At 34.8% G+C, this 14,397-nt stretch overlaps 1 protein-coding gene across 9 annotated transcripts in view; it reads left to right on the top strand.

The window, feature by feature from the left end:
* The window catches only part of TBL1XR1 (TBL1X receptor 1), a 167,544-nt gene that overhangs the window by 123,886 nt on the left and 29,261 nt on the right, over positions 1-14,397 (top strand). For all 9 annotated transcript variants that reach the window (XM_045539706.1, XM_045539701.1, XM_045539702.1 and 6 more), the window contains 4 exons: positions 1,464-1,566; positions 10,897-11,042; positions 13,110-13,332; positions 14,035-14,167. In XM_045539706.1, the coding sequence (XP_045395662.1) occupies positions 1,509-1,566; positions 10,897-11,042; positions 13,110-13,332; positions 14,035-14,167 (560 nt within the window). In that variant the 5' untranslated portion in view covers positions 1,464-1,508. The remainder of the gene's footprint in view (positions 1-1,463; positions 1,567-10,896; positions 11,043-13,109; positions 13,333-14,034; positions 14,168-14,397) is intronic.

The following is a 14,397-nucleotide window of genomic DNA, read 5'->3' as shown; positions in this document are numbered from 1 at the left end:
GCATCTGTTCCCTGCCTCCGTCCCCAGAGCACCCCTGCTCTCAGGCCCTTCCTTCTCCCACGTCAGTCTGAACACCAGCAGCACTTCCTCTAAGGTGCAGTCCTAGACTACTGAATTTAGCGAGGGCTTCCTCTGTGCGTGTCCTCCAGAAAATTGTTACTACCTCCTTATTTGTCTGTCTTCCTTTATGAGATAGAAGCTTGATGGGTATTTAGTCACCACTTTTCCCACAACCTAGGGCAGTAGCTGTTTCTGTCACATAGTAGTCACATGTAAACATAAATTTACAAATGCTTACAATTTATGATTTTTAAGTATACTGTTAATTCTGTATTATAAAGAGATCCATGACTTAGCAGTAGCAGGATAATCAGCATAGATCCACAGTGTTAATAGATACCCCTTTATACTGAGTAGATGTTAGCATATAATTTTTAAATAGGAATCAGCAAACTACAGTGTATAGGCCCAATCCAGCCTGCTACCCTTTTAGAAGAACTGCAAGCAAAGAAAGGTTTTATACTTTCAAGTGCTTGGGAAAAAAAAAATCAAAAGATTAATAGTATATGATACAACAATATCATGAAATTCAAATTTCAGTTTCCATAAATAAAGCTTTATTGGAACACAGCCACACTCAAATTTGTTTACATATTGTGTGTTGCTGCTTTTGCACCACATGGTAGAGTTGAGTAGTGTGACAGACTATATGGCTGATAAAGCCTAAAATATTTACTGTCTGGCTCTTTATAGAAAAGTTTCCTGACCTCCTCTTTAAATCCTTTCGGTGACATGAGAACAGAAAAGCATAATTAGACATACTTAAGTCATGTCTCAGTTTTCTTCTTTTCCCCCCTCTGTGTTCAAGGTTTAAGTATGTTGAGTAAGAGAATATCATTTGAGTGTTGGAAACTGTTATTCCAGCTTCTCTATCTTATACACACCTAGGAGAGCCTTTTGAGATTTGAATATTGCAGATTAGATGTTGAGAAAACAGAGACTTCAAATCCTGCCAAGTTTTGCATACAAAACCAGAGTGGAAGACTTGTAGTTTTCCCCCATCCAATGGTCTAAAATCAGTCTTTACCTAAAGAACTAGTATTCTGGATTTTTAAAACTTAACTATTTTTTTTTTACAGTTAAGGAGAAAAAAGAAACAACTCTTTATGCTATTTCATATAACCATTAAAATATGTTGCTAACTAAAGCCCTTTTATAAATTTTGATTCATTTTTGCTGGTATGTTACCTTGCAGAAAAATAGCACCAGCCATGTTTTGGTTGTATAATCATTTCTTAACTATTGGAAGTAACTTTACTTGTTAGGGTTCATTATTATTAGGCAATAGAGAACCTTCATTTTACATCATTTAATAAAATCAAATGGTTTTAACAATATTGTTTACATTTTGTTTAAAGATATTTTACTGAGAAAATACTTAATTAACTTTGTTTTATTTTTAGGGTTATATCCTGTGTTGTGACCTCATGGTTTAAGTGGGAATAAAGATGAGTATAAGCAGTGATGAGGTCAACTTCTTGGTATATAGATACTTGCAAGAGTCAGGTGAGTACTTTCATAAAGTAAATAGGCCTCAAATTATTTTAATATTCTCAAAATAATCTTTTATGCATTTGAAATTTGTATCAGTCCAAACTGTTGAACTTTGTATGTTTCCTTAATGTCTGGACTGCCATTTTAAAGCTATGTTTTACTGCATGGTTTAACTCTCTGACTCTTTCAAATATGTTGGAATTATCTCAGGCAAATATTGTAACAAACAGTTTGGCTTTCACTGTTCAAAGACCATTTTGATAATTTGTTATGAGGTGAGATTATTGCACGTGTTTAGTTAGGAACATATAAACTCTCAGATACCATCAGTTTGTAATGTATATCTAGAATCTTCAATTAAATGTTGTTGGTCCTAATTACAGTTAGCATTTCAAAAGCTAAATTAACAGTAATTTTTTTCAGAATGCTTTCATAAGTAGTATCCCAATTGATTAAGTGTATCCTTGACCTGAATTCTTATTACTGTATTGAGGGTGATTACAAATATAAATCATTGAAAGTCGTTTGTAATTAATATAATATTAAATAAATAGTGATCATCCACGTTTTCTAGATTAAAGAGGTATAGTCATAAAAAAGAAGGATTGCTGCAAGGGAAAATGTGGATTGATTCAGCAAAGAAAAAAGTAAAAGAGGGAAATCTTAGGTGTGGGTGGGGAGCAGGATGTGACAAAGATTGATTGCAATGGTAAGTGCTGATTGCTAACATCAAATGAAATTATTGGGTGGTTGAAAATGTCATGGTCTAGAGATTGAATTTTAGAAATTGTACCTTGAAGTTACTGTTGTTAATGTTTTAGTAGTAAGGTGAATTACAGTATAAAAAAAGATAATTTTGGTAGTTGCATGTGAAGGACGACAGAAAGAATAGAATAGAGGTCTACTGTTGCAGGACAATGAGCCCTCAGTTTATGGTATTAAGACTTTTGAATCATTCTTGTATGGCATAGGTAGTTCTCCTCTCCTATGCAGGGAATACGTGGCCTTAGATCCCATTGTTTGCATCTCCCAGCTGTACTCCAATTCTGAGCCTTTCTCTTTGAGTGGGGTTTTCTCTTCCCAAGCACCATCACTGCTCCTCTCCGATGTGGAACAGCTGAGAAGATGAAGTCCAGCAAGGGCAGGAAGGGAAAGAGAGAGAAATAACTAAAGTAACCAACCAACAGAGAATAACTTACTGTGAAGCTTTGAAATTCACAGACCTTGTTTTGTTTGTTTAAAATGGTAAACTGCTATTGAAGGCAGATCTAAAAGAGGAATTCCAAAGAAAGTTCTGAAGAAGATAAAATGATTAATAAACTAAAAATGTTGTGACCTAGTTATTATTACATATGTAACATGTAATGTTCAGACATTGTTATGTAGCAGTTTGACCAAAATGGAAAGAATTTGTTGGGTATAAGCAAACTATGCTTTCTGCTCTTGAATTTGACCACCTTTTAGGCCAGAGCTTTGAAGCTTTTGGACACTGAAGCAAAAGACATTGTGGAGGATTGGTAGATGAGAAATATTGTCGTAAAGGCTTATAGGTTTATTGTAAAGGCAACTATTAAGGTTGAACTGTATGAAATTACTGTTTTTGAAAGACAGAAACAGTTACATAGCTCAGCAGCGCGCCCTGTGGTTCAGTCTTTGCTGGGGCGAAATAGGACAAGATGCGGTTTAGAGGTGTTAGTGTGCATGCAAATTTTCCTGTTTCTGAACAGAAGTCTACAAATTGATATTTTATATTGCAACAAGAAAATATAGTGAGTAAAAAGGGGCAGTAAAATAATATTCTAGATTAATTTCTGAAAGAGTATCCAGTGATTTTAAATATTACCAAAAGTCTACTTGAAGTTGCTTATGTTCGCAGAAAAAAATCTTGTAAATTCCAGGTTTTAAGCTGTTTTATGTTGCAATAAAAGTAAAGCAAGGATGAAAAAAATCTTTGGTAGATTGATGTATCATATTAAGTCCTTTATGGTTGTTTACTGCATTCTTACGTGTGTTTTGTGTATTCTTTAGAAAGTTTTATACTTTACAGTGTACTGGTGATGTTAAGTCACATCTAAAAATATGAACACCAGTCCCTTGGCAAAAATTGTAACTTCCTATTTACATTATGATTTGTAGGGGAAAATCAGACTCAGCTGATGACATTTTGACTTATGGCAGTTTTTCTAGGACTTCACCTTGCCATAAATTTAAGAATCGCCTATACCAGAGTTCTAAAGTTTGATCCTCTGACCACCTGCATCAGAATCACTTAGAGAACGCCGAGTGGGGCCCAGGAATCTGCATTTTACACTTGCCCCACGTGATTCCTAGGCTTAATAAAGTCTGAAAGCCACTGCTCTATAGTAGTTGTAGGACAATTAGAACTTGACAAGAAAGTTGACAACAGGTATGTAGCATGTTCACAATATCTTGAAAGAAAAATTACAATTAGTAACTTTTCAAGATAAAATAGAAAGCATGAAATGTACACCTACTGAGATTTGGTGTGTGAGAGGAGGTGCCACTAAAAGTGGTGTATTTGTATTAGTTTAGTAGGAATAATGAGGCATCTTTCTGTCATAAAGGATGTTAGGAGACATTCATTTGAAATTCTAGAAATAGGAGATGGCAGAGAGTTTAAGAATTTTATAGTTCTGTGAACTCACAACAGTGTTCAGATAGAATCCTGAATCTCACCCCTAACAAAAGCCTATAGAGGCTTCAGATCTGGGCACTTGCCACTTCAAAAGCTCTTTCTTGGTTCTTATCTCCAATTATTTATGAATATGGCTACTTTTGCAATAGATTCTAATTTAGCATCCCCTAGAACAGTAAAATTTCTGGGGATTCAGCATATTTATCACCATAACCTTCAAAGGATACTTGTTGAGAGTTAGTTGTTAAGTATCTAAGAAATATGATATAAATTATTTTTAGGTCATAACATTTCTCTTGAAAGATTTAAAGCAATACAGAAGAAGCTGGAATCTTAATACTGCTCCTTTCCCTATGGAAGAGTGCTGACTTGGATTGGGAGACATGCGGAAAAGGAACAGTCATAGCAAAGAAAGCATTTGTGCAAAGACATGCAAAGAATCGGTTTGTGAAGGCTACCAAAAAGGAAATAAAATTTGCTCCTTGCCTGTCTCATTTTCGAAAGGCTCTCAATCAAAGAAAGTCTGAAAACACCTTATAGAAGTGTTATATTTTGATAAATGTGGTTTAGTATTGTTTTTCAGTAAGAACTGTTAATATTTGTTCTCTGCAGTGTTTATTGTTGACTATGGTATCCATTTCTAGAGGGAATAAAATCACTTAAATTGTTTCGGTTTTACATATTTTATACCATAATCAGTACTAAAAAATATTATCTGTTAAAAGTTCTTGTCTTTCCCCCAAATTACATAACTTCTGAGATTCATTTTCCTCATCTATAAAATTTGTTGCTTGTTGAAAAGGTATTACATTGTGATAATTCAGCCTCAAATTAAGTTTAGTGGACAAATAAGCCATCCTCCCAACTCTTCAAAACTAATTAAGAGAAAGATATATTTATTGTAGGGTTTTTATTAAATGTTATAACTTTTTCTAGAAAGTTCACCCTAAGCAAATTACTTTGGTACTCACCATTCTGCATTTTTATGAAGTAGACTTCCATACTCAACAAAAATTTCCTAGGAAATAAATTTTTTTTTCTTTTGAGATGACTTGAAAATTGAGTGTATTTGATGTGTGGTACTGTAAGTAACGATTAACTTGATTCAGTATGCTTTCTTTAATTAGTATTCACCCAAGGGCATTAATTTGATTGCTCTAATAACTCATCTATAGCAACCATATGCATATAAATACTTAGTGGTACACTCCAAGTTGAATATAATATAATCTGATACAGTGTTGATCTAACAAGAACTAAACTGGTTTGGACCTTTTTAATTCCCCTTTCGTTCTTCCACACCCCTACTTTGCATCACCTTTGACTCCTGTAGTTATGCACAGTTTTGGTTTGTTTTGTTATGAAGAAATTGTACCTTGGCGATTATTTGTGAACTTTCTGGCACCTGTTTTTCTTGTTACTTTGTGTAAGAAGATGTCATTTCATTTTGCTCAAATTTTATATTTGATTTGGGGGAGAATTCTTGATACTAGATTTAACTGTCAATCTGTTGGATGTTTAAGAGCTCCATAACTTCTCCATTTATGACGTACTTGACTGTTGGAAGCTATGAAACTGTTTCATCCTCTGATTTTAAGACTAACTGGAAATTGCAAAGGCAAAATGTCCTTATTACTAAGATAAGTTGTTTTCTAGATTGTGATTCTGAATACTGTTGCTTTTTGGAAAAAATCCTCATGTTTTTAGAACTGAGGTTCATCTTGCATATAGCTTCCATAAGAAGGTGATGATATATGTAGGATTAAAATGTTTGGTTCATGAAAGATCATCTTGTCTCTCCACCCCATCTCCCTCCATTGGTTTTTTTTCCTAACCCTTTCAAAGGGATATCATATCTCCCTGGAGATAGGCCTTGCACCACACCAGTTTTTCTTAATATGGTGATTATTACTTCAAATGTTATATTTGCTTATAAGATCACATGTCAAAACTATATATTACTATTTTTTTAATTTAGAAAACAATCATAGTAGGCACACAGTTACCTAAATATTTATGCATAACGTTCAAGTTCTGGCCTATGCCACTATATAGCTCATTCATTCATTTTTTCATTTTAGGTTTTGTATTAGCACCTATAATGGTTAATAAAATATCGGCAATCAAATGACAGTGCAGTTTCTCTTGACTCAGATAAAGGTAACTGAGCTAGATAACCATTCCTTCCTACACACTTCACTCTCAGTGCTGTTTCTAAACAGTCTTTACCAGTGGATTCAGTGGAGTCAGGTTAAACTGGCTATCAATAGTGTGTCTGTAGCCATGAAGAACTGGAGTGAAGAGAGCTCAGGATCTGGTATGTCTACCTTTGGTCTTCCTTTTAATTTTTATGAGTTGATGACCAGCTACAAAAGTGTAAATAGGTGTGTAGTTTTGCTTTATAATCAAGTAAAATAGGGAAAAACGTTGATTTGACACACGTATTTGTATACATAATTAACAATAAACAGCAAGCAATTATCATGCATACTGGTAATTGCAATACTTTCATATTTCCAAATCAGTTTTTCTCCTTTTTTTTGTAAGCTCAATGACTCATTTTTTGCTGAAACAGGATATTCCTATTACCCATTTCTACTGACACACTTATTAAAGGACAAAGGTCCTTTTAATAGTTGCCAAACTGAGAATTTGTTCAATCTTAATTAGTAATCTTTTTTGGGGGGGGGGACTAGTCAGCATAGCGAGGGTATAATGAAACATATATAAATTGCTGATGGCATTATAAATTTGCACAGTGTTTTGGAAAGCAATTTGGCAGTCATGAAAACTACTTTTAAAATGTTCATGTTCCCTTCAGCTTTTGAAGGAATCCATCCTAAGGAGAAAAAAAATTATACATAGCAAAAGCGTATACATACCTATTTAAGGTAAGATTCTTTTTAAATAGTGGACATTGGAAAAGTCCAAATGACATTGGAAAAGTCCAAATGTCCAGCTATGGTATGACCAGTTTACTGGCTGAATACATTTATTGGCTAAATATTATGATGCTATTAAAATTATTTCAGAAAATATAATTTGTATAAAATGTTCATAGTTTATTTAAGGGCAAAATTGGGGCACAAAATTGCATAGCTAGAATATAAATGCGGGGTTTAATTCTTCAACAGCCAAGATCCTATATCATTTCCCTTCACCACCTTTTTACCCTTTCTGAAATCTGGATCTGTAGGGCAGAGTTGGAAATTGATTTGGAGGTGAGGGAACATGTGATTATGGGAACAGGAATATAATTTTATGGGCTTTTCTGACCTGAACCTTAAATAGGATTTTGTCTAAATCAGATTTTCTTTACATACTAGGGCACTGTGTTGTGATCATATTTAAGCTTTGCCTTTTTCATCAATTTGTCTTATCTAGACACCCTGCACCATAACCATGGTATTCAAGGTCCATTTTCTTATTCCTGTATTGTCTATTTGCAAAGTAAAGTTGGCAGGCTCTGGAGGACTGACTCCGCTTAGACAACACAGTCCCAGTTCCTAACATCCTAAGGGAAAGCACTCCCTGAAACAAGTGCTATACAGAAAATGTTTGCTTTGTGATCTCATGTGTAACTCATGCTCCTCCCCTTCCCTCTCCCCCGCTACTGTTTGTTTCTGTCACTGAATGTATACACTGAATTTCATGGTTTTCAGCCTGATTCCTGTCTGGCATTTCTCTTCTGCCTCCTAAATCTTAATTACTCTAGTGAATGTTTAAAGTGCTTGATTATAGAGGTACTATTCATATCAAATTCACTTTTACCCTTGGAAAGAAGGGATGCTATTTTAGGCAATCATGCCGGATTTTAACATTTCACAAGTTTAGGTGATCCCTTTTGCCTCCTATTATGTAAAGTGAAAGCTGTCCCTGTGAAATATTTCCTACAGATAAATGGGAATGTTTTTTGGCATAAATCTGGTTCAAGTTTTAGATTGTTTTTCAAGGAACACTTAAGTCTTGCTTTTTCTGGAGTCAAGTATTTTTTGATGTACCAAAATACAAAATATAATAGCATTACATTCTAATTGAACAAATGTTTATTGGGTAGTTGTTAAGTAATGTGTTAGTTTCCCAGATTTAAAAGATAACTAGATACAAACCCTTTGGTCAGATAGCCCAGTCTACTAGTCAGACACTGATAACCAGTGTGGTAAGTGCCGCACATGTACAAATTACAGGATCAGTGTAGGAGAGAATGATTAACCCTGGGGTAGTAAAAGAAGACTTCGCCTCCATTCAGATAGATGAAAAGAGGATAGGAACACAACAAGGCTCAGAGGCCCGATATAGCACAGCTTATTCAAGATATTACATGTAATTTGCCATCACTTGAATTTAATGTACAGTGGAAACAAGATTGGGGAGTGGTGTATGGAATTGGGAAGATGAGAATGGAGAGGTAGGTAGGACCAGATTAAAAAAATAACTGTGTTCCATGCTTAGGAGTTTGACCTTTATTATGAAGGCTGGGGATCACTTTCCGGAAAACAGAACAATGATGTAATCTTTTACTTTCTATTAGGAAACAGGCGCTTACTCTCTGCTTTAGCGTTATCCTTGACCATATTTTAATTGTTTAAGAAGAGCAGTAGAGTGTCTCTGTTCTTAGTGGCTATTTTCCCATCAGATTTTAAAACAATAAAATTATGCATTTGTGCATGGTGTCTAGCATATGGTGTAGGTCCCTCATAAATATCTTCTATCTCAAAGTCTTCTTAAATCTCTAACCTACTTAACTATTTGGCTGTTTTTATTATGTATGATTTACTGCAAATTTATTTAGGGAGGGGGTATTGAAAACAAGTCTCCAACCCTACTGTTTATGGATTTCACTGCTATATCTGACCCTTTCTTCCCAACCTCCCCAGGCCTTATTCTCAGCTTTCTACCCTGGTGATCTGGAATCTACTCATATTCAAGTAGTTATGGGTTACCTTAGAGGGATGATTCAAAATGGTGCTTTTTTTTTTTTCATTGATACCTTTTTTAGCCATCTCTGTGAGCTCAGATTATGGGGAACACTGTAAATCACTATAAATGCATTTAATTTTGATCTTGTCTTGTGGGCAAATTGTGAGGTTAAAATCAAGGTCATAAAGGTAACATTTTTTCAATTCTAGTCTTTTCCACTATGGGTAGTTGACATGGAAGCTGCAGTCCCCAACTCCCACATACTGGGACAGGGCCGCAGAGCTCTGCACCCACCCCACCCCCCAATCTGTGGAAAAATTGTCTTCTGTGAAACTGCGGGGTTGGGGGTGGGGGGGTTGGGGGGAGGGACAGCGCACAGCAGGAGGTGAGCTCTGGGCTGGCAGCAAAGCCTCATCTGTATTTACAGCCTCTGCTCACTGCTCGCATCATGGCCTGAGCTCTGCGCACCCACCCCTGGGCCCAGGGTCAGTGGAAAAATTGTCTTCCGTGAAACCAGTCCCTGGTGCCAAAAAGGTTGGGGACCACTGTTGTAAAGAGAGAGGGAGGGAGAGAGCCAGGAGGAAAATCAACTTAAGTGTACTTCACTATCAATTAATCAATTAAAATATGTCCTAGCTAAACACTGTTTGTGAGCCCACAATATCTTATTAGACTGTTCATAGTACCACAAGGAGTGTTAAGAGTGGAAGCACAAAATGCAAAAAGAATGTGTGCTCAATGCTAAAACTAATATAGACAGTCCAGAGGTATATAAATTATATAGACACCAAATAAGCCTATTATTTATTTACTTTTTTTAGCGTGAAAGTTTCTTAGCATTGTGTATTACATGCACAATTTAATTGAATTGTTTAAAATACATTATAGAAATTACTACTTAATGATAAACTATGATGAATATTTTGGTAAAGAGAATAACCACCCTCGGCTTATCAGTTTATTAGAGTTGTGCTCTTGAATTTTGAATAGACTTTCATAAAAAGCAAGGCCAACATTAAAGAGATTTTTATGTGAGTGTTGTGGTTTTAAGTATTTCAAATTAAAAGTAAATAATTGCTGGTAGAAATCTATAAACTGGATTTTTATTTGCTAGCTCTACTTTACCTGAAGATTTCATTTAGATGAGTTATGACTAAGTGGCAAAGAATTAGTATCTTTAAAAGCACTTAAACTCATACATAAAATGGGACTTACGTATTAGAATTTTTCATTGTAAATTTCAGCTTTCCTTTTATTAGTTTTAATTTGCCTTTTATTTCCTAAGTAGTTTGAAAAAGCTGCACAATATTGAATTTATGAGGATGTTTGACAATTTGTAGAAATTTAAATTTACTACAGAAATATTAAATGTCACTTATTCTCTCTTGGCCTCAGTTATCTTGACTGGAGCAATTGAATTGCATGACTTCCAAACGCTTTTTCAACTTTTAAGTTTGGTGCTTTTTGTTGAGGAAAGTTATGTTATCACTGCTACATTTTAGAAAATTTGAAGCTATGTAATCAAGTATGTACTAGAAATTTTAGAGAGTACATTTGGTAATTAAGAGAAAAGGAAAATATATAAAAGGTAACAAATAAATTTTGATAATTCTTTTATTTAAAAATATACTTGACCTTAGCTACCAGTATGGGATTTCAGATGGGTGGTATGTGATTTTAAAAGGTTATAGAGATCTTTTTTTGTGTATCATTTAGCATGTTGCCACTAGGAAAATAAATTCTCATACCTTTTCTTTTGCTTTTAGGATTTTCTCATTCAGCATTTACCTTTGGTATAGAAAGCCATATCAGTCAGTCCAATATAAATGGTGCCCTCGTCCCACCTGCTGCATTGATTTCTATCATCCAGAAAGGTCTACAGTATGTAGAGGCAGAAGTTAGTATTAATGAGGTAAGGAAGACTTATTTCAAATACTAATTCTTACTCTTGAATATGTCCTTAAATTAGCTGTCTTGTTGGCTTATTCGGTATCTGACTTTGGCTTCACTGGGTTAACAAAAATGCAGGTGTTATTTCTCGTGTAGCAGTCAGATCACACAGGGGAGGCATGTTGCTCCCAATTGTAAGGTCCATTATCTGTATCTTATTTCTCTTAATATGACTTTATAAGTAAACACTAAGAAATTATGTTTATTAATACAACAGCATTGTGCTATGGAATGCTGAGACCATAACTGATGGCCTGATAATTGGAAACTCTCATGTTATTTGGATATACTGTGATTTTGGAAGCCGGGTTATAATTGAAGCCAACTCTGGATGCTACTGCCTATCTAAGGTCCGCATAAAAGTGGTTTGTGTGGCTCAGATGGCAGATACTGTGGCCCATGAGCCAAGTCCTGGCCCTTCTTTGGGCTGCTTGTGGCAGAATCAAGTACTTTGACAGAGACCTTATGGCCTGCAAAGCCTAAATTAATACTTATTATCTGGGTCTTTTACAGAAAAAATTTACAAATCCCTGGTCTAGCTTAAAATTTTCATATATGGCCAGGAACTCTTACCCTTATTTTCATTTCAGAGATTAACACGTTCTCCTTTTGTGAGTATTTTTTAAACTGAAGCATCCATGATTTCTGTGATATTTATTAGTATAATCATATAGTATACTAAAATAGATTTTTATTATTTTTGGCTTCTTCATCTCTGTGACTGAAAATTTTACTAACACTAAATTAAATGTGTCCTCCCCCCTACACTATGCTTTATTACAGAGGGTATAAGCAAGTTCTGCCACTGGTCAAAGATGAAGTCTAATTTTAGCTGAGAAATTTTATGTAAATTTAACTTAATACTTATTCCACAGTGTGTGTTGGTTTTAAGTGGTTTTTTTTAGTTATTTGTAAGTTAGAATGCTTTCTGCTATTTCTCAAATATTGGATTACAATTGGTAATTCAGAAAGACATGCTGTGTTTTCATAGCTCAGAGCACCCCATCACACCACTATAGATTGTCAGGGATTCATGTTCACCAGTTTAAGTGAATTGGGCATCACACATGCGTGTTTGTAACTGATGTGCCCTCTTTCTGTTTCTGGCATGCTCTATGTGTCTGTGTCTCTTCTTGTGCTCACTTGGAGAACTTTCTGTTAATCGTGAGCTTCCTAATATCACTAGTGGAGCTTTGGAAATTCTAACAACTCCGTAATATTAAAGAGCACTAGCCTGTGAGTTATGATGGCACTTCTCATATGTTAGTGCAGGTAAGACTCACCCAGAGAGCTTGTTAAAATACTGGTTCCTGAGCCTCCCTTTAGAGATTTTGATTCTGTATGTTTGAATCTCCATTTCTAACAAGCTACTAGGTGATGGTGGTGCTGTTGGTCTTTGGATCATACTTTGAATAGCACTGGGTTAAAAGATCCCAGTTGCCATTGCCTAGCTGCGTAACTTTAACAAGTCTTTAACCTTGTGCTTAGATATCAAGATTAGTAAAATGAGGTGATTGTATGGCATAATATCTGAATTCTATTTCTGCTTTAATGTTTTAAATCACAAGAAATTTTTGAGTCTGACAAAGCTATTTTTAAAGTTTTTGGTTTTTTAAAAGAAGTATTTGTTATTATATAGCACCAAGCTACTAACCATTGTATGAACAATTCCATCTTGATTGTTGCTTTTGACTAACAGCATTTTGAAATCTAATTGATCATTTTATCATCTGGGCCTACATTTTTTTATCCCTTTCAATTTTCAGCAGTCACTTGTATTGTAGTTCTACTGTACAAGCATTTAACAATAACATGAACTAAGTGACAAGGAAGACTTAAACAGCCATTTGCAGTTGCCTTTTGAAGTTCCTTCCTTCCCTCTTGACTTCTTTTTACATGAGTTCAGAAAATTTCTAGCAGTGTTTTTCTTGGAATGAAGATTTTCATTTCTGCTGTTGAATTTGTATGAATACAAATAACCTTAAATATTACCTTTGATTTTTCTTCTCTCTCAATTTTCCAAATCTAGGATGGTACCTTGTTTGATGGTCGACCAATAGAGTCTCTATCCCTGATAGATGCCGTAATGCCTGATGTAGTACAGACAAGACAGCAAGCTTATAGAGACAAGCTTGCACAGCAGCAGGCTGCAACTGCTGCAGCTGTCACAGCTACCACTAACCAACAAGGATCTGCAAAAAATGGAGAAAACACAGCAAATGGGGAGGAGAATGGAGCACATACTATAGCAAGTGAGCTGAGACAAGAATTTTTAAAAATTTCTTTTCAGAGGACATATTTTGCTTTACTGGAATGTCCCATCTTCTAAGCTGAAATAACTTCATTTGTTTTATTTGTACCAACTTGTTCTTCTAACTTGTATCACACCATTCAGATTTTTATTGCTAAAGCTCTAAAAAGTTACCTTTTTTTTTGATTTTATTTTCTTTTAAAAATATTTAGAACTTCTTTTTCCATTGTTTAATGAATTTTTACATCTGCATTTGGTTTCTAAATAAAATTTGTAATACTAGTTATTAACAAATACTATAAAGCTCCAACATTGAGATATAAAGTCAACTCTAATGTTATATGAATGATATCAGCAACCCCTACTGGCAGAAACTCAGAATAGTATTGGTATGCATTATATTTAATTCAAACCATTTTATCATTTTAGCTATGGTTAGGTCTAATCTTGTACATTCCTGCTTCTCACCCTGCCTCCCTGCCCCTCTAAACACATATTCACACACATACTTTTAAAAATAGTATGATCATACTTAACTAAAGATAGGAATTTATTTTCCATGTGACAAAACTGTGTAGTCATGTTTAGCTTAACCTGACATAGTAAAAAATGTTACACTGTATATTATAAAGGAAGAATCCCCGCCCCCAGCATGTTGTAATATTACCTAACTGGAATTATCCACTTGTTTCTTGTAATGCAGATAATCATACTGATATGATGGAAGTGGATGGGGATGTTGAAATCCCTCCTAATAAAGCAGTTGTGTTACGGGGCCATGAATCTGAAGTTTTCATCTGTGCCTGGAACCCCGTTAGTGATCTCCTGGCATCAGGGTATGTTTCTCAGAGTGGTACTAAAATAGCTTTTTAAAATATCTTACTGAATTGTTAATACACTTTATAAATATATTTTCAGGTTTTTGTTGTTGCTTGTTTGTGGTCATTTTTTCTCTGTAAATCTTAATCCTTCATGAAGTAATTTTAGAAGTTTTGTTTAAACTTAACTACTTCAAGACTACTTGAGGGCCCCAAAAAGTAGAATGGGAAAAATACTGGAAATGGAA

Source organism: Lemur catta, chromosome 1 (assembly GCF_020740605.2).
Source record: "Lemur catta isolate mLemCat1 chromosome 1, mLemCat1.pri, whole genome shotgun sequence".
Lineage (NCBI taxonomy): Eukaryota > Metazoa > Chordata > Mammalia > Primates > Lemuridae > Lemur > Lemur catta.
Note: the sequence above shows the minus strand (reverse complement) of the source record. Positions and strands in the feature narration are given on the sequence as shown.